General features: G+C 31.7%; 3 protein-coding genes across 4 annotated transcripts; 2 read left to right on the top strand and 1 right to left on the bottom strand.

Moving 5' to 3' along the window:
• LOC109362349 (pumilio homolog 24-like) lies at positions 4,177–10,378 on the top strand. The gene is made up of 17 exons (XM_019608117.1): positions 4,177–4,536; positions 4,840–4,893; positions 5,856–5,917; positions 6,032–6,113; positions 6,411–6,534; positions 6,626–6,709; positions 6,992–7,106; positions 7,532–7,682; positions 7,788–7,901; positions 7,998–8,069; positions 8,544–8,594; positions 8,695–8,745; positions 9,025–9,132; positions 9,215–9,415; positions 9,677–9,751; positions 9,835–9,895; positions 10,353–10,378. Exons 1-17 carry the CDS (start codon positions 4,285–4,287, stop codon positions 10,376–10,378), a joined length of 1,683 nt encoding a protein of 560 aa, XP_019463662.1. The 5' UTR covers positions 4,177–4,284.
• LOC109357050 (pumilio homolog 24-like) lies at positions 11,416–17,847 on the top strand. 2 transcript variants are annotated; one of them, XM_019600764.1, is made up of 17 exons: positions 11,416–11,773; positions 12,077–12,130; positions 13,093–13,154; positions 13,269–13,350; positions 13,648–13,771; positions 13,863–13,946; positions 14,229–14,343; positions 14,769–14,919; positions 15,025–15,138; positions 15,235–15,306; positions 15,781–15,831; positions 15,932–15,982; positions 16,262–16,369; positions 16,476–16,652; positions 16,914–16,988; positions 17,072–17,319; positions 17,424–17,847. In XM_019600764.1, the coding sequence occupies exons 1-17, from the start codon at positions 11,522–11,524 to the stop codon at positions 17,554–17,556; spliced, it is 1,953 nt and encodes a 650-aa protein (XP_019456309.1). In that variant the 5' UTR covers positions 11,416–11,521; the 3' UTR covers positions 17,557–17,847. The 2 variants fall into 2 exon arrangements, with proteins under 2 accessions (XP_019456309.1, XP_019456301.1); XM_019600756.1 differs by having other exon boundaries at positions 11,417–11,773; positions 16,452–16,652.
• LOC109357073 (meiotically up-regulated gene 184 protein-like) lies at positions 18,099–19,659 on the bottom strand. The gene is made up of 4 exons (XM_019600789.1): positions 19,294–19,659; positions 19,147–19,198; positions 18,976–19,043; positions 18,099–18,702 (listed from the first exon to the last, which is right to left on the bottom strand). Exons 1-4 carry the CDS (start codon positions 19,444–19,446, stop codon positions 18,142–18,144), a joined length of 834 nt encoding a protein of 277 aa, XP_019456334.1. The 5' UTR covers positions 19,447–19,659; the 3' UTR covers positions 18,099–18,141.

Consider the following 27,783-nt stretch of genomic DNA (forward strand, 5'->3'; position numbering starts at 1 on the left):
CACAAATATAGTAACATATCAAACAAAATATTTTCTATTTTTGCGGTTGTTATTTAATATGAGAGTTTGTGTTTATAACTTTATATAGCAGACAATTGATAAAAATAATTATACTTATTGATATTATTATTGTTTTATTTTATTATAAATTAATCATTTGAATAATTCAGTGATAATAATTTATTATATCTATTTCTTATAGTTATTTTTGAAATTCTATATAACTAATATTCTTGCGAAAATCTATATAACATTTTTATTAGATGTATGTATTTTGCACTTTGCTATTATGTAGAATGAATTCAATATCAATAATAAAAATTAGATATCTTCTTTCTATTGGCTCACTCAATTTCTTTCTTTCTTGCTGCAATATATACAACAATGTATAAGGGCATATGTTTAACAGCAAGTGATGGTGAAAATTGAAGACAATACCTTTTTGTCAATTTTGATGACTTTGTTAGCGTTCAAGTAATATTTAAATAACATGTATTACCTAAAAATACATTAACTAATATAAAATATTTTTTCCATCAAACATATTTTTTCCAACGAATTTGTTATCATTGTATAAAAAATTGTTTTTATTCGTAAGAGCATCTTTCATCGAGGTTGCACAAAATTGTACCGAGTTTTGTGAAAGTGTAGCATAAGAGTATGTGCAAACCGAGTAAGACTCCTCTCCATTAATGGAGAGACAAGATATACTTTGGAGTGTATTTTTAATGACAAAGTTGTAATTTCAATGAAAAGTAAAGATCACAAATGTCATTGTCTATTGAGTTTTTAATGTATTTCCCCTTAACTTGCCTCTCCATTAATGGAGAAGAGTCTAACTCGTGCAAACCTTTGTGTAATTATTGCATAAGATTTATATGATTGGAAAGACAAAAGCATACTACAATAATTGCATAACGTACCATTGAAGAGTTACATGCAAAACATTTAGATACTGACAAGTTATTGTTGTACTGAGAGGGAAGTAGGATCTCAAGTCATTTCTTATCAATATGCTTGGATTTGAATTATTGGAGAGAAAAATTAGTGAAAGGAGTAGGCACAAGCTGTGAAGGAATTAGTGGTCTATAATAGTAACTATAGGTAAAAGGATATGTGGTTATTGCTATTATGATTTTGCTCATAAGTGCATAAATCTTAGGTCTTATATTTCTTATATCTCTTCGAGTAATTGACTGTGGGTTTGTATTTGGGTTCGCACCCCTTATGCCTTTTGTTGGATTTCTTTGCTTATCAAAAAAAAAGATAAAAGGATACCTTAGTTAAACATAAAGACAAATAACCAAACAAATGTTGCATAGTAAAATAGTGCCTAACAACTAATGTCTAGCTCATTATTTAATTCGGTTGGTAACAATATGACAATTTGGATAAAGTATAGGAATGAAGATGTGATCTTCATTTGAGGTACGTGGGTGTGGATTTTCATTGCGGGGAATGAAGATGAGGGGAGAAGTTCTCCTCGAAAGCAATTTGGGATGATGGATCACAATGTCCAATAATATTATTCAAATTTGTTTTATACTGTTAAATTAATTAGAAGAATTAAACTTGATGTCTTGTTGTGATCTGATTTTGAACGTGTTTTCAAGTTTCCTTATCATTATTTGAACTTAAAAAGTTTACTACATTTGAGGTTATCAATGACTGTTGAGTAAATTACACTGACACTCCTTGAGTTTTAGTGAAATTATACAAACCACCTCTCATTTTTTTAAACTTACACAAACCTCTCATAGTTTTATACTTTCATTACACTGACCACTCATGTATAATAAATAAGTGTAATTTTTAAACAAAAAATGTGATAAATGCAATTAAGTTAAACAAAACATGATATATTGTGTAGACAAGTCTAAATAATATAGAAGTTAATGTATCTTTATTATTTTTGGTTCGTTACACTACATTATAAAAGTGATTTAAACAATATCTTTTTATAATTGTTGATGCATTTTGTAACAAAAAATAATAAAGATACATTAACTTCTATATTATTTAGACTTGTCTACACAATATATAATTTTTTTTTAACTTAATTGCATTTATTACATTTTTTATTTAAAAGATTACACTTATTTCTTATACACGGGTGGTCAGTGTAACGAAAGTACAAAACTATGGGAGGTTTGTGTAAGTTTAGAAAAGTGAGGGGTGCTTTGTGTAATTTCACTAAAACTCAAGGGGTGTCAGTGTAATTTACTCATGAGTGTTTGATTTTATATTTGAAACTTATTTACTTTTATAATAATTTTATTGGATTTTCTAAAAACAGGTAGGATCTCATGAGAATTTGTTGTTAATGTTGCTTGAGTAATTCTAAATGACACGAAATAATATTTATTGACTGAGTCACGATCATGTCGCTTTCTTTAAGACATTTTGTGGCACCACAAAAATGTGCAAGCATATTATATCAACTACACAATCTTCAGGATAAAACAACTCAGATATCTATTATTGAATTCTTACTGCACGGTAATAACCAATTCTCAAATACTCTACCACAGTATGGCTACTAGTGCCAATTCTTTTCTCATAATCTGACTACTCTCAAAATGCCTACGACATGACTATCAATGCCAATTCTTTTCTCTCAATACTATCAGTGTCAATTCTCGAAATACCCACAATATGGCTACATGTGTCAATTCTTTTCTCTCAATACTGACTATTCGTGTCTGTTCTCAAAATGCTTATAATATGGTTACCAGTGCCAATTCTTTTCTCACAATACTGACTACTAGTGTCAATTACCGAAATGCCCACAATATGGCTATCTGTGCCAATTCTTTTATCACAATACTGACTATCAGCATCAGTTCCCGAACTTCTCACAATTTGGTTGTTTGTGCCAACTCTTAGTGTCACGGAAAGAAAGGGAAAAAAGTTTGCCAGAAATGCGTCAGCAAAAAATATGAGGGAAAAATAAAAAACTGAATAAATTCGCATTCAATTTCGAACGAGTTATAATGAGGGGAGAAAACATCTATTTATAATATGAGATTTTTGTCATGTCCATCATCTCTCCCAATTTAGGATTTGAGAGTTGTTTATTCAAAACTCTTCTATGTGAAACTTTAGAATTTTTTAGATTTCACACCTAAAAGTTCTCATTAATAACTTTCACCAAACTAAGTTCCAACCAAATTTATCTAGACTATATGCATGGAATGAGAATGACCAGAAAATAACCACATGATGGGGAATAAGGACATGGAGGATATGTAAGATTAGAAGTGAAGACAAACATACTCATACTCTTTACTCGTACTAAAGGTGGCAACTAGATGAATGTTGAAGAATTTGAAATTGGATGCTAACGAGGAGTGGATAGAAAATCATCCGTCAATCCATATAAATTCATTTAAACTATATTTTAAGTTATCAAATTCATCTATATCCAAATATAATGAATGAATTTCAATTCATTTCCATTTTCACAAATTTGAATGAATATCCAATCTATTTAATTTTTTTTATTGAAACTAAAAACATTATTTAAGAAAATTATTATTTTAAAAATTGATATACCAATAAAATATTTTTTAAAATCACATTTTAAAAAAAATACTTTTAAAAATCATGCTTTTAAAAGTGATTTATTTACGCATAAAGTGATTTTCCTAAACTTGTATGCTAGGGGAGAGTTCCTTATCTTATATCTTATATAAAGTAAATAATAATGAGAAAACATGATAAACCTCATAAGAGTAAATTAATAGATAATTAATTCACGTGGTAAATATTTATTTTTCAGACATAGACAACCAATTCATTATAAGATGTGAAATAAATTTCCATTAAAAAAATTAACCTTATTATATTATTAAGAGTTGAGTAATAATATATTATCTCACAAATTCTCATATCTTTCTTTTAATAAAAAAAGTGTCATATTTTACTTACAAATCAATTATTAATATGTTAAATATTATTTTATAACATATATCATTTCTATATATAAGATAATTTATAAAATGATTTAATAAGAGAATGTATTATTTTCTACTATCCTATTTAACTGATAAGGGTGACTAAAAAAGTTTGAGGTTTCCAAAGACATTATATTACTTATTTAATTAATATTATCAATAACATGAAAATTAAAATATAGAGATTGCAGGTGTTTGTAAAATTGTAACTGTAACCCTACATTTAAATAAAAAAACGATAAACCCTAGTAATCATAAACCTCAGCCATCGTTACCGCGAGATATTGAAAGTGGTAACAGAAGGAGCCATTCCTTTGGAACAGAAAAAATGGCGGCGAAGAAGCAGGATTTTGAAACCACGAAAAAGAGAAAGCGAATTTCAGCATCCAATACTGAATCAGCACCCAATGAATCTCATCATAAGAAGCCTTTCAACTCCGATAAGAAATCATTCAAATCCGATAAGAAACCATTCAAATCCGATAAGAAACCATTCAAATCTGATAAACCACTTGCAGCTGGCAAAGACAACAAGACGATTGCTCCAGCTTCTGGCCGAGAACGTCGAATTCATGCTAAGGTTCTTTACTATTTTCACTTTCCACTTTGTTCTTTCATTATAATCACGTATCTGGACCAACAAAGTGTTTGTCAAGTGGTGTAATACTCTGCTAGATCCACATAAAGAACAAAAGGTAAAAGGGTTCGATTACTGGGAGCAGCGCATCCCAAAAGAGATTAGTTCCGTATCTGCTGGGTGATAGATATCCCTGCTGGTACCAAAAAAAAATAATCACGTATCTGGTGTTTTTTTTAATATTTAATACCAAATATTTGGAGACTACTTGTTTTTTGATTGGCATGGATTATCGTTTCACTTCAGGAGCTTGCAGATGCTAGAAAAATGAAGAGAAAGCGCCATTTCACTCTTGAACAAGTGAGTATGTTCGTAGGAGCATGTGATATGCTAAGCTATTTATCTCTGTATCTTATTATTTATTAGTTGTTGTTCTGTCTGTTGAATTGTTATTTTTTTGGGTCCCTGCTAGCTTCCACATTGGTGGGAACATGGGATGTCTTATTTACATTTATGACATTTAAGAGTGTGCTTGGTAACAACACCAAATGACTTATACTTAGTTGAAGGTAAGCTAGTTGAAAGCTTATAAGTCACTGTGTAGCTTATAAGCTAGGTGGAAGCTTAGGAGCGCAAAACTAGGAGCTTATGAAATATAACTTTTTGATAAGATTAACTTTTAAAGTTAGGTAATGTGTGGAAATTAAAATAAGCCTCTGCCTTACAAGTCATAAGTCGCCTCCAATTGACTTATCAAATATTGAGTATTGACTTATAAGTCACCTCCATGTGACTTATCAAATATTGACTTATAAGCCACCTCGTGGACTTATAAGCCTCTTTGCCAAACACAACCATCTAGCTTATATTTGGTCAAATAAGTTAGTTGACTAACTTATAAGTCACTTGATAGCACACCCAAGATAATCAACTAGCTTATTTCACAAAATTTAAGCTACCTGTCATTGTTTGGTAGAAGGACTTATTTCAATAATTTACAAACTTATAAGCTCATATTGGATATGCCATCCAAGGCAGCTTATGGCTTATAGGATAGAAGCTTATGTCATTTTACAATTCACATCTATGAGCTAATCTTACCAAACAGTTCTGATTCAATGAACTTGTTTATCAGCCTGTACTCTTTTAGCTCTAAGGTTGTAGTTTTTTAGCTGGCTTATAAGCTTCCAGCAAACTTATAATTTTCTAGCTAGTTGTTCCAAACAGAGCCTAAGGTTGAGCTTTAGATGACTGTGAAAGATCACTGGCTTCTGCATGGAACCATTTAAGTATCTGCTAACCAAATACCTAATTTGAAACAGGACCTTGCACGTCTATGGGAAAAGATGAGATGCCGCGAGATTTCGAAGGAGGACAGAACTAAGTATGTTCCTCTGTAAAATATATTAAGGACTGATACTTCTTCCTATAAGCCATGCCTTATATTTGTTTTATTCCTTTTCCCTATGTTTTACATTCGACTTTGTTATAATTGAAGGCTGGTCACAGAAGCTCTTCAAAAGATGAAGGGGAAGATTCATGAGATCGCAGGATCTCATATTTCTTCTCGCGTTCTTCAGGTTTGTTTTTGTTTTGTGTTTATAAATATGCATGTGTGTGTCTATAATATAAGTAGAGCCTCATGTGCTGAGTTGCCGTTTTAATTTCACATAAGTGATCCAGTGGTTGTTCAAACTCCTACTCATGCCTCTAGTATGGTTAAAATCCTCATTGCGACAGTTCGCAAAATGTCATTTTCGCACACCTATTGGGACTAAGGCTTGATTATTGGTGTCTCTTTATGTATATTAATTCAGAACCCTTTTAGAGTAGCTTGCAATTTTAATCTTTTCCTTTCTATTTGTTTTGATTGAAAGACTTGTGTCAAGCATTGTTCACAAGTTGAAAGAGATGCAATATTTGAAGAGCTTCGGCCACATTTTCTAGCTCTAGCATACAATGCATATGCTGTTCACTTGGTCAAGAAGATGCTGGACAGTGGTAATGGTCAACTTGAAATATATGTATTGTTATACACTTATACATCAATCCTTATAACTCTTTTTTCTGACTGGTTCTCCTCTATTTTCAGCCTCAAAGAAACAACTAGGAGGCTTTATCTCTGCTCTTCATGGGCATGTTGCTCCTCTTCTTCGCCACATGGTTGGATCAGTTGGTATGCTAATATTTACTCCAGATTCTCAGAATTCACAGTTTTTAATCACTAAACAGATTAAAGCCTTAACTTTTTTGTGGTATTCTGTGTGTAGTCATATACTTGCATCAAGTTTAATTTGAAGCTGGAAAATGGGGAAAATAACCCAAAAATGAATTTCTTATCATCACATTTCTGCTGATTGTCTCACACTCATATAAATTATCAATGCATTGAATGTTTCTGCATTTAGCCAAATTCAACTTGCTTACAATAAGTTTTGTGCATCTCCATTTTATGCAGTTGTTGAGCATGCTTATGAGTTAGCAAGTGCTGCAAAAAAGCAAGAGCTGCTGTTGGAATTGTACTCCACAGAACTTAAGTTGTTTAAGGACCTAGTCTCATTGAATGAGAGCAGGTAAAGGTTCACCAATAGGGAACCTTCTAAATGTCACATTCTTAAGTAATTAAAAAAATAGCTACTGGAAACTGTAACATAGTTGTTCTCAGAGAGAGTATATATAATGCAAAAGGACACATCTGACCTCTGCAGAGCTACACATAAAAGAAAGAAGAATAAACCATACAGATTCTTCCAACCCATTTTTTTTAGATTCTTTAAATTCTTCACAATATAATTTTATTTTATGAAGTTGGCGATGTATAAAGCAGTGTCAAGAGCACTTTTGCCTGCAATATTTGCTCCTTCCTTGAATTGATGTTACCTATTCTTTTTTCTTTACCTATCTTGACTGGATGTTCAAGAAATTCACTATGTTCCTTTATTTTCTTTCTTGCTAGGGGTTTTCTTTATTTTTTCTCAGTTTTTTCATTGCATATCAGGTTATTAGATGTAATGTCGAAGTTGAGTCTACAGAAAGGTTCTGTTTTGCGACATATGGCGTCAGTGATTCAGCCAATTTTAGAGAAAGGGATAGTTGACCACTCTATCATACACAGACTCTTGCTGGAGTATTTCAGCATAGCTGATCAGGTACTTGTCTCCCCTTCCCCAATAATCCTGCACTTTTTTTTTTGTTACAGCCAGCAAATTTAACCATTGCAATAGATCTTTTATCTAAATTTGAGTTTATTTAAGTCCACTGTCACAGATATAATCCAACAATTATCCAGTCCTCTCCTTGTTAGAATGATTGGCACGAAAGATGGAGCCAAGATTGGAATTCTGTGTGTAAAATATGGGAATGCCAAGGTTTCTTTAGCAACCTCTCTCCTATCAATAGAAATGTGCAGTGCACTCATGATGATTGAATCTGACATTTTTATTCTATTTCACTTTCCATCTCAGGAAAGAAAGAAGATCATCAAAGGATTGAAAGGGCATATAGACAAAACTGCATATCACCAATATGGGTGTATGGTAAGTCATCTGGTTTTGTTTTCCTGACCCACCCTAGCACAAATAAAAAAAGGATTTTTCCTGCTGGCCCTAGGTCATAATGCACACACTTAAAATAATTTATAAATTTGGAAATAACTATGAATAGAATGTCAATGGGTATTTGGCATAAGTCATTTGTCTTCATGAACACTTGGGGTTAAGGAAGGCTCACATACTTGTATGAGTTGGTATGTTTGCTTAACATATTTAAATGCCTCTACTGTTCCTTGGGTCATCCATGGAAAGTCTATTTACTCAATAGTTGCTTCACCTATGTAGTTGCTGCTCTATTCTTTTGTAGTTATTTTATAAGAAAGGTGTTTCAATTGTAAAAGAAGTAATATAACACCCTTTATGAGTGAAAGAGATGTTGGTCATAACTTTGATTCCTATTAAGTTGCTTTTCATTCAGATTTTAATAGTCACATCCAATTTGTTTAATTGAACTTTCAGGTGCTGGTTTGTATCCTTTCAGTTGTTGATGACACAAAACTGATAACAAAGGTTCGTTTGGTTCCTGTTCTAGTTCTGAAATTCTCTTGAATAGGCATTGTATATATATATATATATGTTTCATTTTAAGCTGTGGAGCATTTTGTTTCAGGTTATCATACGTGAGCTTCAACCAATTCTAAAGGAGCTTGTGTTCGATAAGGTTTCTTCTATTATATGTTAAATTGCCAATATGATGTTAACAAGTATTATGAAGATATGCTTATATAGTTTTCATTAATTATTGATATATTCTTCAAATTCTTTAAATGCATATAAGCAGTTGGCATTTTGCTGCCCCCCTCCCCCAATCCCTGACCTCACTCATTCCAACCCTTCCTGAAAATTGTATAGAAAGATTATTTATTTTGTTTCATATGATATGGTTATGTGTTCTGGTTTTATGTTTGTAATTTTTTTTGTTTACTTGTGACTTTTACAGAATGGAAGACATCTCTTTCTCCAATTACTACATCCTAATTGTTCACGCCATTTCAGTCCACAAGAGCTTGCTTCTCTGAATTCATCTATACCATCTCTCTCTCTCAAGGTTACTTTTAAACCTAACTTTTCTATTTTCTGTGCTTTAGAACAGCTATATTAGCCACTACTTCCCTTTTGATTGCTATCAGGATCAGTCAGAAGTAAGCTCCCAGACAGAAATTTCAGAAGTTTCACTTAGTGACAAGGAATCCAAGGAAGACATTGAAGTTGCAGCGGATGAAGCCGATAAGGATAAAACATCTCTGGATGATCCTGACCTAGCTGAGAGTGGAAAGAAAGACCCTTATGTCAGAAGGCAAGAGCTATTGATCAAGAGTGGACTTGCTGAGGTGGGTTGCTTTAGCTTTCCTTCTAATATTTTAGTTATCCTTTCATGTTACACTTGTGTTTATATGGATGTTTTCCTCTTCCCTTTCCTTAACCATCGTTACTAATTAAATTGTTTTGATAAAGAAATAATTGGTTACTTGTCTATTTTTATTTTGTTCACCAAATTCTTGATGTTATTCAAATCTGAGACCAGGCCAATTATCTGTTAATTTTAAACTTGTGCTGAAAACACTGTTTTGATTGTAACTTGCTATATGCAGAATCTTCTTGATATATGCATCGAGAATGCGGGTGAACTAATACGATCGAATTTTGGCAAAGAGGTCTTATATGAGGTAGTAAATAAGTATATATATTATAATTTCACTATTTGCAACCCAAGCATTGCCTTTTTTAGTAAATTCAATGGCACATGCAGGTTGCAACAGGGGGTTCTGGTGGCATACTGCACCCGAGATTCTCGAAATACCCACAATATGGCTACATGTGTCAATTCTTTTCTCTCAATACTGACTATTCGTGTCTGTTCTCAAAATGCTTATAATATGGTTACCAGTGCCAATTCTTTTCTCACAATACTGACTACTAGTGTCAATTACCGAAATGCCCACAATATGGCTATCTGTGCCAATTCTTTTATCACAATACTGACTATCAGCATCAGTTCCCGAACTTCTCACAATTTGGTTGTTTGTGCCAACTCTTAGTGTCACGGAAAGAAAGGGAAAAAAGTTTGCCAGAAATGCGTCAGCAAAAAATATGAGGGAAAAATAAAAAACTGAATAAATTCGCATTCAATTTCGAACGAGTTATAATGAGGGGAGAAAACATCTATTTATAATATGAGATTTTTGTCATGTCCATCATCTCTCCCAATTTAGGATTTGAGAGTTGTTTATTCAAAACTCTTCTATGTGAAACTTTAGAATTTTTTAGATTTCACACCTAAAAGTTCTCATTAATAACTTTCACCAAACTAAGTTCCAACCAAATTTATCTAGACTATATGCATGGAATGAGAATGACCAGAAAATAACCACATGATGGGGAATAAGGACATGGAGGATATGTAAGATTAGAAGTGAAGACAAACATACTCATACTCTTTACTCGTACTAAAGGTGGCAACTAGATGAATGTTGAAGAATTTGAAATTGGATGCTAACGAGGAGTGGATAGAAAATCATCCGTCAATCCATATAAATTCATTTAAACTATATTTTAAGTTATCAAATTCATCTATATCCAAATATAATGAATGAATTTCAATTCATTTCCATTTTCACAAATTTGAATGAATATCCAATCTATTTAATTTTTTTTATTGAAACTAAAAACATTATTTAAGAAAATTATTATTTTAAAAATTGATATACCAATAAAATATTTTTTAAAATCACATTTTAAAAAAAATACTTTTAAAAATCATGCTTTTAAAAGTGATTTATTTACGCATAAAGTGATTTTCCTAAACTTGTATGCTAGGGGAGAGTTCCTTATCTTATATCTTATATAAAGTAAATAATAATGAGAAAACATGATAAACCTCATAAGAGTAAATTAATAGATAATTAATTCACGTGGTAAATATTTATTTTTCAGACATAGACAACCAATTCATTATAAGATGTGAAATAAATTTCCATTAAAAAAATTAACCTTATTATATTATTAAGAGTTGAGTAATAATATATTATCTCACAAATTCTCATATCTTTCTTTTAATAAAAAAAGTGTCATATTTTACTTACAAATCAATTATTAATATGTTAAATATTATTTTATAACATATATCATTTCTATATATAAGATAATTTATAAAATGATTTAATAAGAGAATGTATTATTTTCTACTATCCTATTTAACTGATAAGGGTGACTAAAAAAGTTTGAGGTTTCCAAAGACATTATATTACTTATTTAATTAATATTATCAATAACATGAAAATTAAAATATAGAGATTGCAGGTGTTTGTAAAATTGTAACTGTAACCCTACATTTAAATAAAAAAACGATAAACCCTAGTAATCATAAACCTCAGCCATCGTTACCGCGAGATATTGAAAGTGGTAACAGAAGGAGCCATTCCTTTGGAACAGAAAAAATGGCGGCGAAGAAGCAGGATTTTGAAACCACGAAAAAGAGAAAGCGAATTTCAGCATCCAATACTGAATCAGCACCCAATGAATCTCATCATAAGAAGCCTTTCAACTCCGATAAGAAATCATTCAAATCCGATAAGAAACCATTCAAATCCGATAAGAAACCATTCAAATCTGATAAACCACTTGCAGCTGGCAAAGACAACAAGACGATTGCTCCAGCTTCTGGCCGAGAACGTCGAATTCATGCTAAGGTTCTTTACTATTTTCACTTTCCACTTTGTTCTTTCATTATAATCACGTATCTGGACCAACAAAGTGTTTGTCAAGTGGTGTAATACTCTGCTAGATCCACATAAAGAACAAAAGGTAAAAGGGTTCGATTACTGGGAGCAGCGCATCCCAAAAGAGATTAGTTCCGTATCTGCTGGGTGATAGATATCCCTGCTGGTACCAAAAAAAAATAATCACGTATCTGGTGTTTTTTTTAATATTTAATACCAAATATTTGGAGACTACTTGTTTTTTGATTGGCATGGATTATCGTTTCACTTCAGGAGCTTGCAGATGCTAGAAAAATGAAGAGAAAGCGCCATTTCACTCTTGAACAAGTGAGTATGTTCGTAGGAGCATGTGATATGCTAAGCTATTTATCTCTGTATCTTATTATTTATTAGTTGTTGTTCTGTCTGTTGAATTGTTATTTTTTTGGGTCCCTGCTAGCTTCCACATTGGTGGGAACATGGGATGTCTTATTTACATTTATGACATTTAAGAGTGTGCTTGGTAACAACACCAAATGACTTATACTTAGTTGAAGGTAAGCTAGTTGAAAGCTTATAAGTCACTGTGTAGCTTATAAGCTAGGTGGAAGCTTAGGAGCGCAAAACTAGGAGCTTATGAAATATAACTTTTTGATAAGATTAACTTTTAAAGTTAGGTAATGTGTGGAAATTAAAATAAGCCTCTGCCTTACAAGTCATAAGTCGCCTCCAATTGACTTATCAAATATTGAGTATTGACTTATAAGTCACCTCCATGTGACTTATCAAATATTGACTTATAAGCCACCTCGTGGACTTATAAGCCTCTTTGCCAAACACAACCATCTAGCTTATATTTGGTCAAATAAGTTAGTTGACTAACTTATAAGTCACTTGATAGCACACCCAAGATAATCAACTAGCTTATTTCACAAAATTTAAGCTACCTGTCATTGTTTGGTAGAAGGACTTATTTCAATAATTTACAAACTTATAAGCTCATATTGGATATGCCATCCAAGGCAGCTTATGGCTTATAGGATAGAAGCTTATGTCATTTTACAATTCACATCTATGAGCTAATCTTACCAAACAGTTCTGATTCAATGAACTTGTTTATCAGCCTGTACTCTTTTAGCTCTAAGGTTGTAGTTTTTTAGCTGGCTTATAAGCTTCCAGCAAACTTATAATTTTCTAGCTAGTTGTTCCAAACAGAGCCTAAGGTTGAGCTTTAGATGACTGTGAAAGATCACTGGCTTCTGCATGGAACCATTTAAGTATCTGCTAACCAAATACCTAATTTGAAACAGGACCTTGCACGTCTATGGGAAAAGATGAGATGCCGCGAGATTTCGAAGGAGGACAGAACTAAGTATGTTCCTCTGTAAAATATATTAAGGACTGATACTTCTTCCTATAAGCCATGCCTTATATTTGTTTTATTCCTTTTCCCTATGTTTTACATTCGACTTTGTTATAATTGAAGGCTGGTCACAGAAGCTCTTCAAAAGATGAAGGGGAAGATTCATGAGATCGCAGGATCTCATATTTCTTCTCGCGTTCTTCAGGTTTGTTTTTGTTTTGTGTTTATAAATATGCATGTGTGTGTCTATAATATAAGTAGAGCCTCATGTGCTGAGTTGCCGTTTTAATTTCACATAAGTGATCCAGTGGTTGTTCAAACTCCTACTCATGCCTCTAGTATGGTTAAAATCCTCATTGCGACAGTTCGCAAAATGTCATTTTCGCACACCTATTGGGACTAAGGCTTGATTATTGGTGTCTCTTTATGTATATTAATTCAGAACCCTTTTAGAGTAGCTTGCAATTTTAATCTTTTCCTTTCTATTTGTTTTGATTGAAAGACTTGTGTCAAGCATTGTTCACAAGTTGAAAGAGATGCAATATTTGAAGAGCTTCGGCCACATTTTCTAGCTCTAGCATACAATGCATATGCTGTTCACTTGGTCAAGAAGATGCTGGACAGTGGTAATGGTCAACTTGAAATATATGTATTGTTATACACTTATACATCAATCCTTATAACTCTTTTTTCTGACTGGTTCTCCTCTATTTTCAGCCTCAAAGAAACAACTAGGAGGCTTTATCTCTGCTCTTCATGGGCATGTTGCTCCTCTTCTTCGCCACATGGTTGGATCAGTTGGTATGCTAATATTTACTCCAGATTCTCAGAATTCACAGTTTTTAATCACTAAACAGATTAAAGCCTTAACTTTTTTGTGGTATTCTGTGTGTAGTCATATACTTGCATCAAGTTTAATTTGAAGCTGGAAAATGGGGAAAATAACCCAAAAATGAATTTCTTATCATCACATTTCTGCTGATTGTCTCACACTCATATAAATTATCAATGCATTGAATGTTTCTGCATTTAGCCAAATTCAACTTGCTTACAATAAGTTTTGTGCATCTCCATTTTATGCAGTTGTTGAGCATGCTTATGAGTTAGCAAGTGCTGCAAAAAAGCAAGAGCTGCTGTTGGAATTGTACTCCACAGAACTTAAGTTGTTTAAGGACCTAGTCTCATTGAATGAGAGCAGGTAAAGGTTCACCAATAGGGAACCTTCTAAATGTCACATTCTTAAGTAATTAAAAAAATAGCTACTGGAAACTGTAACATAGTTGTTCTCAGAGAGAGTATATATAATGCAAAAGGACACATCTGACCTCTGCAGAGCTACACATAAAAGAAAGAAGAATAAACCATACAGATTCTTCCAACCCATTTTTTTTAGATTCTTTAAATTCTTCACAATATAATTTTATTTTATGAAGTTGGCGATGTATAAAGCAGTGTCAAGAGCACTTTTGCCTGCAATATTTGCTCCTTCCTTGAATTGATGTTACCTATTCTTTTTTCTTTACCTATCTTGACTGGATGTTCAAGAAATTCACTATGTTCCTTTATTTTCTTTCTTGCTAGGGGTTTTCTTTATTTTTTCTCAGTTTTTTCATTGCATATCAGGTTATTAGATGTAATGTCGAAGTTGAGTCTACAGAAAGGTTCTGTTTTGCGACATATGGCGTCAGTGATTCAGCCAATTTTAGAGAAAGGGATAGTTGACCACTCTATCATACACAGACTCTTGCTGGAGTATTTCAGCATAGCTGATCAGGTACTTGTCTCCCCTTCCCCAATAATCCTGCACTTTTTTTTTTGTTACAGCCAGCAAATTTAACCATTGCAATAGATCTTTTATCTAAATTTGAGTTTATTTAAGTCCACTGTCACAGATATAATCCAACAATTATCCAGTCCTCTCCTTGTTAGAATGATTGGCACGAAAGATGGAGCCAAGATTGGAATTCTGTGTGTAAAATATGGGAATGCCAAGGTTTCTTTAGCAACCTCTCTCCTATCAATAGAAATGTGCAGTGCACTCATGATGATTGAATCTGACATTTTTATTCTATTTCACTTTCCATCTCAGGAAAGAAAGAAGATCATCAAAGGATTGAAAGGGCATATAGACAAAACTGCATATCACCAATATGGGTGTATGGTAAGTCATCTGGTTTTGTTTTCCTGACCCACCCTAGCACAAATAAAAAAAGGATTTTTCCTGCTGGCCCTAGGTCATAATGCACACACTTAAAATAATTTATAAATTTGGAAATAACTATGAATAGAATGTCAATGGGTATTTGGCATAAGTCATTTGTCTTCATGAACACTTGGGGTTAAGGAAGGCTCACATACTTGTATGAGTTGGTATGTTTGCTTAACATATTTAAATGCCTCTACTGTTCCTTGGGTCATCCATGGAAAGTCTATTTACTCAATAGTTGCTTCACCTATGTAGTTGCTGCTCTATTCTTTTGTAGTTATTTTATAAGAAAGGTGTTTCAATTGTAAAAGAAGTAATATAACACCCTTTATGAGTGAAAGAGATGTTGGTCATAACTTTGATTCCTATTAAGTTGCTTTTCATTCAGATTTTAATAGTCACATCCAATTTGTTTAATTGAACTTTCAGGTGCTGGTTTGTATCCTTTCAGTTGTTGATGACACAAAACTGATAACAAAGGTTCGTTTGGTTCCTGTTCTAGTTCTGAAATTCTCTTGAATAGGCATTGTATATATATATATATATGTTTCATTTTAAGCTGTGGAGCATTTTGTTTCAGGTTATCATACGTGAGCTTCAACCAATTCTAAAGGAGCTTGTGTTCGATAAGGTTTCTTCTATTATATGTTAAATTGCCAATATGATGTTAACAAGTATTATGAAGATATGCTTATATAGTTTTCATTAATTATTGATATATTCTTCAAATTCTTTAAATGCATATAAGCAGTTGGCATTTTGCTGCCCCCCTCCCCCAATCCCTGACCTCACTCATTCCAACCCTTCCTGAAAATTGTATAGAAAGATTATTTATTTTGTTTCATATGATATGGTTATGTGTTCTGGTTTTATGTTTGTAATTTTTTTTGTTTACTTGTGACTTTTACAGAATGGAAGACATCTCTTTCTCCAATTACTACATCCTAATTGTTCACGCCATTTCAGTCCACAAGAGCTTGCTTCTCTGAATTCATCTATACCATCTCTCTCTCTCAAGGTTACTTTTAAACCTAACTTTTCTATTTTCTGTGCTTTAGAACAGCTATATTAGCCACTACTTCCCTTTTGATTGCTATCAGGATCAGTCAGAAGTAAGCTCCCAGACAGAAATTTCAGAAGTTTCACTTAGTGACAAGGAATCCAAGGAAGACATTGAAGTTGCAGCGGATGAAGCCGATAAGGATAAAACATCTCTGGATGATCCTGACCTAGCTGAGAGTGGAAAGAAAGACCCTTATGTCAGAAGGCAAGAGCTATTGATCAAGAGTGGACTTGCTGAGGTGGGTTGCTTTAGCTTTCCTTCTAATATTTTAGTTATCCTTTCATGTTACACTTGTGTTTATATGGATGTTTTCCTCTTCCCTTTCCTTAACCATCGTTACTAATTAAATTGTTTTGATAAAGAAATAATTGGTTACTTGTCTATTTTTATTTTGTTCACCAAATTCTTGATGTTATTCAAATCTGAGACCAGGCCAATTATCTGTTAATTTTAAACTTGTGCTGAAAACACTGTTTTGATTGTAACTTGCTATATGCAGAATCTTCTTGATATATGCATCGAGAATGCGGGTGAACTAATACGATCGAATTTTGGCAAAGAGGTCTTATATGAGGTAGTAAATAAGTATATATATTATAATTTCACTATTTGCAACCCAAGCATTGCCTTTTTTAGTAAATTCAATGGCACATGCAGGTTGCAACAGGGGGTTCTGGTGGCATACTGCACCCGAGTTTGGATGATAAGATAAATTCCCTTCACGAAGCAATAGCATCTCTTGCAGCAGAGTCTAAATCAGAAGATTCGCAAGAGGAGCATGTCTTTGAAAACTTCCATTCAAGCCGGATTATTAGAAAACTGATTTTGGATTGCCCCAACTTTGCTTCCACCTTATGGGAGAAAGCTTTAAAAGGCAAAAGTGAGTTATGGGCGCATGGTCACAGGTAGGCTTCATTTGCTCTTGTATTATCTCCAAACTCGAAACAGATCAGGGTTACAACAGACCGATTTCTCATGTTTCCCTTTTGTATTGGCATTGTAATTGCAGCTGCAAGGTTATTTCTGCATTTTTGGAATCACCAGATTCAAAGTTACAGAAACTTGCAAAGAAGGAGCTGCAGCCTTTGGTTGATAGTGGAATTCTCAAGAACCTAAAACCCAAAGAAGTAGCAACCCAATAATTGTTACCTATGGTGCATGAAGGAGGGAACTGTATCTCAACGGGACGGTTGGCACACAGTATCAGAAGCTTATGCACGTTTATGTTTAGTTGTGCTTTGGATGCTATAACCAGTTTCTTTTCTAGTTTTGTAGCCAATGAGTTTTTTTTGTTGATCGCCAGCCAATGAGTTAAAAGGTATAAACTATTAATTTTGTATTGAGAAAGCTGTCATCGGGGAAATTTTGACAACAAAAACAATAGAGTGAATGTTCATTGACATTACTTTCAAGCTATGGTCCATGTTTCCATATTTTATATTGCATGAAATTCCTGTATCATAGGGAAAACCATTCCCTTATTGTGCCATGTTTTATTGGCCTTGTGGAATTTGGCTATTTTATTTGATTTTTCAAACCATTGATGTAATGATCCTGGCCCTTGATTTTTGAATTAATTAATCAACCACTTCCAAGCTTGGAGATTCACAAAGGAGTGGGGCATATATGATGGAAAATCATTAAGAAATGCAATTAATTAATCATAGAGACAAAGAAGCAGAGATGTGGTAATCATATTGAATTCATTGAATGTAAAAAACTTGGAGCTAACATTGTGAAGGTACATAAGCAAATTTGCCTGTAAACATTCTCCTTGATTTGACCTCAAATATAGGGGAGGCATATTTGGCTCCTCCCTTGTCATTGTGCAGCATAGTTTCTGTCTGCAAGAACCAAAATGTTGCAGAATTCTTGTAAACATGGCTTCTCAGATGAGGGTAGCCTTGGTGCAAATAATCTGATGGATTGAAAATGGGTGTTTCTTTCTCAAATCTATGCAGTGACTTGCTTCTTTGTAGATACTCAACTGGATTATAGAGTGGAGATTCTTCTTTCCTTAATATCATTGAATTTGTTTGTAAACATTTCTCTATCACCTTAGCCTCTTCCTTGAATCTATCTCTCATATCTCTAATATTTCTCCAAAGTTTACTTGATCTTGATCTGCTGATAATATTCCATGCCTTGAAGCCTGAACCACTTGAATTGCCAGGGGTGACACCATTGTGGGGTGGATAGGGGATTCTTTTGCACTCAATGCAGAAATTGTTGTGTCTCTCCAAGTCAAATTTTTTTCTCTTTGTAGCATTAGATAGGCAAATATATGCCTACAGAAGAAAATTGAGTCATGAGATGATATTGTATTCAAATTTTACTCAGAATTTGGTGGGAAATTATTGCATTTGAGGGCTTGACCACAAACAGAAACACACAAAAGGTATGATATATGAATGTATCATTTGATACACAGGTAGAACATGATCTAATCTGTTCCACATTTTTCATTGGAACCAAAATACTCTACTCTTTAGTCTTTTATCTTATCATGTTCTATTTACAATAATAGAGAAAAGTCTTGAATCATAATCAACAAAACTAACCTCAGAAACAAGCTTGAAAGCAACCTCAGCCTTGGGGTGTTTATTCTTATCTGGATGAAGTTGCAAGGCTGAAGACAAATAACAACACTCCTCATTATTCAACACAAACAAAACATAAAAAATGTGGATTATATTCAATTTGCACATAAGCATAACATAAGTGAAACATACCCAGTTTATGGTATCTCTTGCGAATGGTATTCACACCTGCATTTTCTTCCACCTATATGGATAGAATATTTGCATCAAACAAAAGGAACCCACAAAACTTCTCCCTAGTAAGTTTTCATAATAAACAAGAAAGTTTTAAAAACTTACCCCAAGAATGCAATACCAATCAACAAAAGTTGCCTTGGCAGGGTTTGAAGAAACAAGTCTATGAACACAAACAACAGAACGTGTGGAAATGGAGCAAATCTCTAAAACCAACTGGGTCTTGGAAGATTCTGGTTCTTGTCCCATTTTCCCCATTTGAGAGTGTTTTTGGAATATGAAAAGTGAATGATAAAACGTTTAAAAAGGGGTTACAAAGATAGTTTCTTTTTTTGTTGTTTTTTTTCAGAGGGTAGTAATAAAATGAAGTAGAACGGTTAAGATAAAAGAGAAACCTTTGTGGAGGAGATTTTTCACAGTGGAGAATGGAGATTAGTTATTATTGAAAGAAATAGAGAAGTTAACGTTAATTAATCTACCCATGTGGCACTGATATTAGGGAGGGATATTTGCCTCTGACGTTTTTTTTTCTTTTCATGTTCAAATTTAAATCTTATTAACATAATTTTTGTTGTTGTTAGTTTTTGAGAGTGTGAAATAAAAAAGAGAGTTCACACATTAAATAATAGAAATATTTGAATTGTTTACAAGTAATAGATGCGTTATTTCTGGGGTGCCCCAAGAGAAATATGAGTTTTGTGTGGCCAAAGCCTTATAAGATATCTCTTTACTTCTCTTTCTCAGCTTCTGCAAGCATGGTAAATATTATATATATTCAGAATGTTGGATATTTATAGCATAATAAGTAAAATGATAAAAATATTTTATCAAGCATCATGTTTGATTAACTAATTTCCCCAAGTATCATGTTGGATATTTTCTATTGCCAACATTTAAAGTGATATCCTTTTTAAAATCAAAAATCAAAAATCAAAATGACACAATCAAAACTAATAATTTCTTTTGTAAATGTGGCCCAAGGAACTATCTTAAAATTGTTAGAAACAAATTAAAGAAAAATATTTGACACACTAATGAGAGAGTCATGAGACAATTCAAGAGAAACATGAACCTTGCTTGGGCTACATTATAAAATATTTTTATTGTCTTTGATGGATACAACAATATAGATTGTAACATTATTTCATATGATTTTCAATCAACTAATGGATATATTTAATATAAGTAGATTCAGTGTTTATTGTAAGTCAAACAACTATTTTTTTTTTGCTTAGTTCACTTTGAAATATGAGATAATAATACTAACAATTGTCATTGAAGAATCAAGTTGACTAATTTTTCCAGCTCAGATATGATTATCTGTGAGAAACCAAAAAAAGTTGGCTAAGTTGCAAAGGTTTCCTTATAGAAAAACTGATACTTTTTGTTAATCCATTAATTAATATTACAATTATTCCAAAAAATGAGAATCAATATTATAAATATAAGAATAGACAAATATGTTGTAAATACATTATTGTTAAAGAGTAGTGAGTGTAGGATACAATGAGGTGAGTTATTTTATATATCTTGAGTACATTGTGATTGATGTATAGTTTGTTTACATAATTTTTAATAACACTAAGAAACCTTTAAAAAATGATGTAGCCCACAATTTAACCAATAAATTTTCTAGCTCCCTCATTTAAGCAAATATTTGTAGTGTTACTTCATTTTACCAATGTGTTGGTGAAAATTAGAAACCCACTTATCATTTATGAAAAGGACATGCCCCTCGTTTTTGGTACATGGCCCCTTTAATCGGATGCAGATAGATGAAATGTGATAATTGCATGTCGAAAATATATGGAGGGTGTAACTATTATGGTAGGTATATGGCAATATTATATTGGTACTTTATCTTTAAATTCAATGAGGAATAACCCGTGAATTGAAGATGAGAAGGGAGCGTTCAAGTAATATAGTAGGGTGACCCCACTCATATGATTCTTAGTTGAAGCTATGCATAAAAAAGTACCATGGAGTAGGTTTGAAAAAATGATCAAAGAGTCCCTTACCTTTCATCTATGTTCAAAAGATGGTATCATTTTTTCATGTTCTTCTTGGGATTCATTATCATGTGTTTGTTGGGTCTTAGGTGAAGTGTAACAACTTGGATTGCCAATGCCCTTAAGAGGAAAATTGTTTGTCCTAGTTCAAGTTGGTCTTGGCCATGAATTCTCAAACAGAAATAAAAGGGTTTGTTCAGTTCAATATTGACAAAAGTATTTTGTTATAAATGTATTATATGTAGTAATTATCATATGTATTATATTGAGGAGTCATTATATATGTTATATTTTATGAGAAAAATATGTAAGCATTATCTAAGAGTTTTTTATGTTTATATTTAATAATTGTTAACTTTAAATATAAGTAATACAAATAAATAAAGAATGATGTTTACCATAGTGGTAGATAAATATTACAAAACTTATATGTAACAATAATAAGTTTTAAGGCGTTTAAGAATCAACAATTCATGTACCTTGTATTTTGTATTAAATATGTTCTCTTTCTATGAACTTGTAGTAGTTTGAAACAACAGAATTATTTGTATTATTCGTTTAAGGCATTGGTAACTGAATCTTTGTTTAGAGTTTTAAAGCAAATGGATCCAAGATAGTATTTGTTTTATATTTGCAAGGGGACAACAAATTGAAGTAGGGATAAGGTGCTACAAATTTTATTAATGTATTATTATGCAGCTCTCATAACCCAATATACAGGTCAACATGATTAGCTGGAATTCAAAAACCCAATGCATTTTTTTAATGTGGAATTAGGGTATGGGGTATAACAGTATAGATAAGCCTTTGGTCATTTGCTCAATTATGATGACCTATATATATATAGATGAGGGATCTATTTATTTTAAATTTATTTTCCATTCTAGCCATTAATTGCATAAATATCTAATGATTTAGATCTACTCATTAATTTAAACTATTGGATTTCTCTAAAATTAATGGCTAGGATGAGAAAAAGTTTAAAAAACTTAAGCTTGGAGTAAGTGAATTACTCCCTCTATATATTCTCTTCATGAGCAGCCCAAGGAAATTTTCTCCTACCCAAATCTATGAGTTCATTTTGATCGAAGCAAGGTTAATTTCACATTAAATCCGATATGAAGAAATATTGCTTTGAATATCTTTGGAGAAGAGAAAAAGAGGACTACGAAATAGAGTTAGTGGAAATTTTTGGAGGAGATTTATTAACCAATTATATATTTGGAGTTAATCAATTCTACAATTTTTTCCAGTTTCATGAATCACTTCAAAGAGCTAGATGTGTTAAATTGTAGAGAATGTTATAATTTGTGGTCGTGCGGTAAGTGTGGATTATGAGAAATGACGAGATTTTTTTGGAGAAGGTTCCAAGCTATGTGTATTTATTTTATTTGGTTCAAACTATATTGTGGATTTGGTTCACATCTTTTGTTTATCATAATTCTTTATCTTTTACAAATTGGTACATGAAACTTTGTATAACTCAATTTATACAATGGTTATTAGTTGATCTCTCTTTGTCTTGGGTGAACACGCCTTATGCTCAATTAATACAATTTTTTTCTTATTGAAAAAAATCTTTGTGTTGATTCATAGATCAGAATAATTATTCAACTATTTATCCATTACAAATAGATGATTAGTTTAGGCTATAAATGTTAGTTTCTTTCTTTTGAAGAGATCATGGATGTTCATAATTAGAATATGGTTCTTAATTTCTTTGTTCTTCCTTGTTATCTTCCACTTAGAGATGTAATATCATTGCTGTTCTTTCCTAGAACACAAAGGTACGGAACGGTTGTTGATCGGTGGTAGAGGATGGAGAGGAGGAAGAACGTCGATGTAGCAGGATGATGTAGAAGAGTTTGATCCGCTGGTGGAGGTACCTGAAAAGGTTCTCCGACCATCAAGTCAATGTATGAACTTGGGTGAGAAGTGTATGACAATGTTCTTTCCTAGAACACAAAGGTACGGAACGGTAGTTGATCGGTGGCAGAGGATGGAGAGGAGGAAGAACGTCAATGTAACAGGATGATGTAGAAGAGTTTGACCCGCCGGTGGAGGTACCTGAAAAGGTTCTCCGACGATCAAGTCAGTATATGAACTTGGGTGAGAAGTGTATGAGAATATGAGAATATGAGGAGAGGGGGCAATAGACTGAGTAATGTTTAGAGAGTAGAGGGATTAGAATACTTCGTGTTGGTAGAGACTTCTATTTATAGGGGGAGAGTTGACTTTGAGCTTTTGGCAGGTAGTGTAGTACGTAGCCGACCAAGAGTATTGTCGGGGGCTGCTTTTTCCGTGTCAGGCGGTCTACCAGGACTGTACTCTGTGCTACCTTGTCTTTTAGCCTGTGGCCGGTTTGGTAGCCGTTTTGCAGTCTGCCTGCCGTGTTGGCAGGTGGGTTGGTGAGGTACAGATGGCATGTCAGGAAGTGTCTCCAAGGTCAACTCTTGTGGGCCAACCATGCGAGATCTACCTCGACGACCAAGCATGTGGGCCTTTGGATCGCCGGGTAGGAACAATTGCCCCCAGTCTGCCAGGATGCTGGGCGAGCATGTTGGAAGACTCTAGACGAGCCTCACATGACTTGGATTACTTCGTGGTGGAACAGTTGCCCTCAGTCTACCAAGATGCTGGGCGAGCATGTTGGGAGACTCTAGACAAGCCTCACATGACTTGGATTACTTCATGGTGGAACAATTGCCTACATGTTTCAAAAACTTTATATATTATTCATAAAAAAACTGTTTTCTATATGAAAAATACTCCTAAAGTTTACGGTTTAATTTGAATACAAGTACCAACAACATAAAAAATATATGGCATGGGGTGGCTCCTCTAAGAGAGGATTATACTTGTACATGTTCATAATTAACATTTAACATATCTATAATACTATCTATCTATTAACAATATAATAAAAAAACTCATTCATGTCACATGTCACATCCTTCTCACATGTCACATCCTTCTCACATGTTTTCCCTTCATGCCACATATCACATTCTTCTCACAAAAAAACTCATTCATGTCACATCATCCTCACATGTTTTCCCTTCATGCCACATGTCACATTTTCTCATATTAAAATGTTCTAAGTTATTAAAAAATTAAAAAAAAAACTCATTCAAGCTACATGTTATTACTATGTACATTCCCACACTATCCTTACTTTTTATATATTTTATATGTTAATAATTTAATACTAATTAGCGATTGATCTATGTTGCTATCCTACCAAAATTGAGTGTTTACCGTACCTATGTTTTGTTATGTTAAAATGTAATAGACATTGAACATTAGATGAGATTGAAATCATTTTTCACATCCAAACTATTTCTTTACACTAATCTATGTATATTATTTAACGTTTACCATTAATCTAAGAATAATTGCATTATTACACCTCATCAAAGTTTTGTAACACTTTTCCAATTGAATTTTAATATTTCATATTCTTTGAATTTTAATTTTTCTCTATTATAATTGAAAAATCAAATTCCAATTATTACGAATGCACAAATAACATATGTTTCTTAACCATATAAATGTACATGTAATATGTGTTATTAATCTTGTAGTAAAGAAGTATTGTCCCGTGCATCGCTGATGCACGGGTATCTTGCTAGTTAAGTATTAACAATCCCTCTTTTGCATTTGAAGAAGCTTCATGGATTTTCCTAAGGATACAACTTCAAATAGAGAAATACACACACATATAGAGAGAAAAAATTGCAAATAATAATGGATTATCCTAGAGAATGAACCACAATAAAAAACATCATAATATTTTTAAAAAACATTAAAATATTTAAGAACAACGAAACAAAAAAAAATACCTTCTTCATTTCATGAAATTTCATGAAGGAATTAACCATGTAAAAGTAATAAAAAAAAAGGAACCAAAGTCATTACAATATTCAACAACCAAAAAGATACATTTCTTTTTTAGGTTCAAGAAGTTTTATTGATCCCTGAAAAGAAGGAACCACGACAAATATTAGAACATCACAAAAAATATAAAAAAAAACTAGCAAAAAATATATATTTTTGCATGTCAAGAAGCTTCATAATTCTCTAAAAGAAAAGACTACAATAAATAGAAAAATATACATATATCTTTCTCATTTCAGCTTGGGTTATATAATTTTACTAACACAATGTGGGACTCACATAGCATCAATATCTATACTAATAGATAAAAGGAAAACATAAAATAATTTATACATAATAATTTATGTTTCTTATTTTACCCTTTATAATTATAATTTCATGTTTTTAAATATTATATATATCTTAATCTAGACTTCTATACTAACAGATAAAGAGAAAACATAAAATAACTTTCATAGAGTAATTTATATTTTCTATTTTACCCTTATAATTGTAATTTCATGATTCTGAATATTGTATATATCTTAATGTAAATTAATGTTTCATTTTTAACTGTCACATTAATTCTTAAACCTTCAATTTCTAAATTGATGTGGTTTTTTAATGAATAAGTGAATTATATTGATTATGACATAAAATATGAAACGTAAATAAATTACTTAATCATAACAGTTTACTTTTATTTTTAACTTCCAACCTATATCCATAATAATTTTCTTAAACAATATAACATAGAGAAGATACATAAAAAAAAATAAGAATGTATGTGACTGACACAATGATGATAGACACTAGTATAGTTAATGGAAGAGAGAGAGACTAGTATATATAGTTAATGGAAGCTAGTCCGTTGATGAAGAGACTTTTTCTGTCACAGAGAAAGGATAAATGATAAAGGCATTATTTGATTTTAATTCTTTACATTAATCTGCACCTTCTAGCTAGCTTAATGCTTATTCATTTCACTAAAAGTATTTATGAAATTCATACATTATTTTTTATCCATAAACTTATTAAATATTTATCATATTTTTAAAACATTGTTAATATGCAGATGTTGGTATGCTAGGTAAAAGAAAAGAAATAAAACAAAAGTTAAGAGTTAAAGTTAGAGGTTTTAGATATGGTAAGAAAAAAGTGAACGTTGAAAATAATAAATTGTATTGATGATTTGATAATATTGTATTTAGTTGGTACAAAAACATAATATTAACTCTTATTTATATTAATATTAGGCTTTTGAATGAATATAAAACAGATGATAAAGTAAGGTAATTTCAATTATAAGATATCATCTAAGATACTCTACCAAATTTAAAATATAATGATGATATTTTATTAATATCCAAATATGTTATAAATATTTTCTATTAGATAGTTTAGGATATTCTAATATATTGTAATAAATATTATGAGATTTTCTAATGTGTGTCCTATGGTATGTGTTAAAAATATTTAGAAAAGCACGCAAGTTTCATGGGAAATGGTTTATTTAATACCTTGCGATGATATTTTAAGATATACTAGTAAGTTACCCGTGCATTTGCATGGGACGATATTTTTTTGCTGCATGATTAAGAACATATATTACATGCGCATTTATGATTAAGAATATGTATGTTGTTCATGCATTCGCATGGTTAAAAACATATATATTATCAGTGCATTCATATTGTTAAAAATTATTAATTATATATAAAATCATACGATCACGCCATAGGATTTGACTGTTTAAATTGGATAAACTTAATACGAGATCTCTTCTGGTTTAACGTCTTGCTCGACTTTCCCAACATTGTTTTTTACATATACATAACATGATATAGTTAGTAGTATCATATTAATAAAAAAATCATCAATAAATTTATAATTTCATTATTATTTGATTCTAAAATAAGATTAGTATGAAAATAAATATTATTATTTGACTCTAAAATAACTACTTTGTAACTGATCCATAAAATTTGAGTTTTTATATTTATTTATGACATTAAAAATATAATTATTTATTTATCAATATAATTATAATTGTGCATTAAATTTCTAATGTTAAATAATTGTGTAATATGCTCAATTAATCATGCACGTTATGCAAATCAATAAATCAGAATAAATTATAGAGTAATGAATCCAAATATAAACAAATTATCGGAAATGATGTAAAACATTAATGAGTATATATTACTCAATTAATATTTCATAATTTCATTAATTATAATACTGAAATTTATATTTCATTTTTGTTACTAATCTATAAATTCAAACAATAAATTGAATTAAATATTAATATTCCGAAAATTTATTATTTACGATTTGGAAAATTTATATCATTAATAAACATTGCTTAAAATTAGGGAATATTAAATAGTTTAATGAAAATATAAATCAAACAAATTAATATTTTGATTGTCATATGCTATTAAAGATTAAATAGAAATTAATCCAAAAACGCAATGAAAAATCAAATCACAAAACTAATTTTAAGAACAATTATTTAATTTTTAGATAACAGAATAAAAGATATTCAAAGATAATTATGCATAATAATTTTTTATTCTAAAATGTAACTAATAATTGATTAATTGTGTACAATATCATTTTTGTAACTAACTAAAAAATGTTGAACTTTTATGTTTCTTTATGACATTATTATTTAATTATTTCTTTATCAGTATAATTATAAATATGC

Source organism: Lupinus angustifolius, chromosome LG01, assembly GCF_001865875.1.
Source record: "Lupinus angustifolius cultivar Tanjil chromosome LG01, LupAngTanjil_v1.0, whole genome shotgun sequence".
Classification (NCBI taxonomy): domain Eukaryota; kingdom Viridiplantae; phylum Streptophyta; class Magnoliopsida; order Fabales; family Fabaceae; genus Lupinus; species Lupinus angustifolius.

What these genes read in the sequence shown, in the direction of transcription:
- LOC109362349 (XM_019608117.1), top strand. Translation starts at nt 4,285, where the DNA reads ATGGCGGCGAAGAAGCAGGATTTTGAAACCACGAAAAAGAGAAAGCGA. An exon ending in CAAGAAGATGCTGGACAGTG is followed by an intron (nt 6,535 to 6,625) that starts GTAATGGTCAAC and finishes CTCTATTTTCAG; the next exon opens with CCTCAAAGAAACAACTAGGA. An exon ending in ATTTCAGCATAGCTGATCAG is followed by an intron (nt 7,683 to 7,787) that starts GTACTTGTCTCC and finishes AGTTTATTTAAG; the next exon opens with TCCACTGTCACAGATATAAT.
- LOC109357050 (XM_019600756.1), top strand. Translation starts at nt 11,522, where the DNA reads ATGGCGGCGAAGAAGCAGGATTTTGAAACCACGAAAAAGAGAAAGCGA. An exon ending in TCGAAGGAGGACAGAACTAA is followed by an intron (nt 13,155 to 13,268) that starts GTATGTTCCTCT and finishes TTATAATTGAAG; the next exon opens with GCTGGTCACAGAAGCTCTTC. An exon ending in TTATGGGCGCATGGTCACAG is followed by an intron (nt 17,320 to 17,423) that starts GTAGGCTTCATT and finishes TTGTAATTGCAG; the next exon opens with CTGCAAGGTTATTTCTGCAT.
- LOC109357073 (XM_019600789.1), bottom strand. Translation starts at nt 19,446, where the DNA reads ATGGGGAAAATGGGACAAGAACCAGAATCTTCCAAGACCCAGTTGGTT. An exon ending in ATTGGTATTGCATTCTTGGG is followed by an intron (nt 19,199 to 19,293) that starts GTAAGTTTTTAA and finishes CTATCCATATAG; the next exon opens with GTGGAAGAAAATGCAGGTGT. An exon ending in CTTTCAAGCTTGTTTCTGAG is followed by an intron (nt 18,703 to 18,975) that starts GTTAGTTTTGTT and finishes TTTCTTCTGTAG; the next exon opens with GCATATATTTGCCTATCTAA.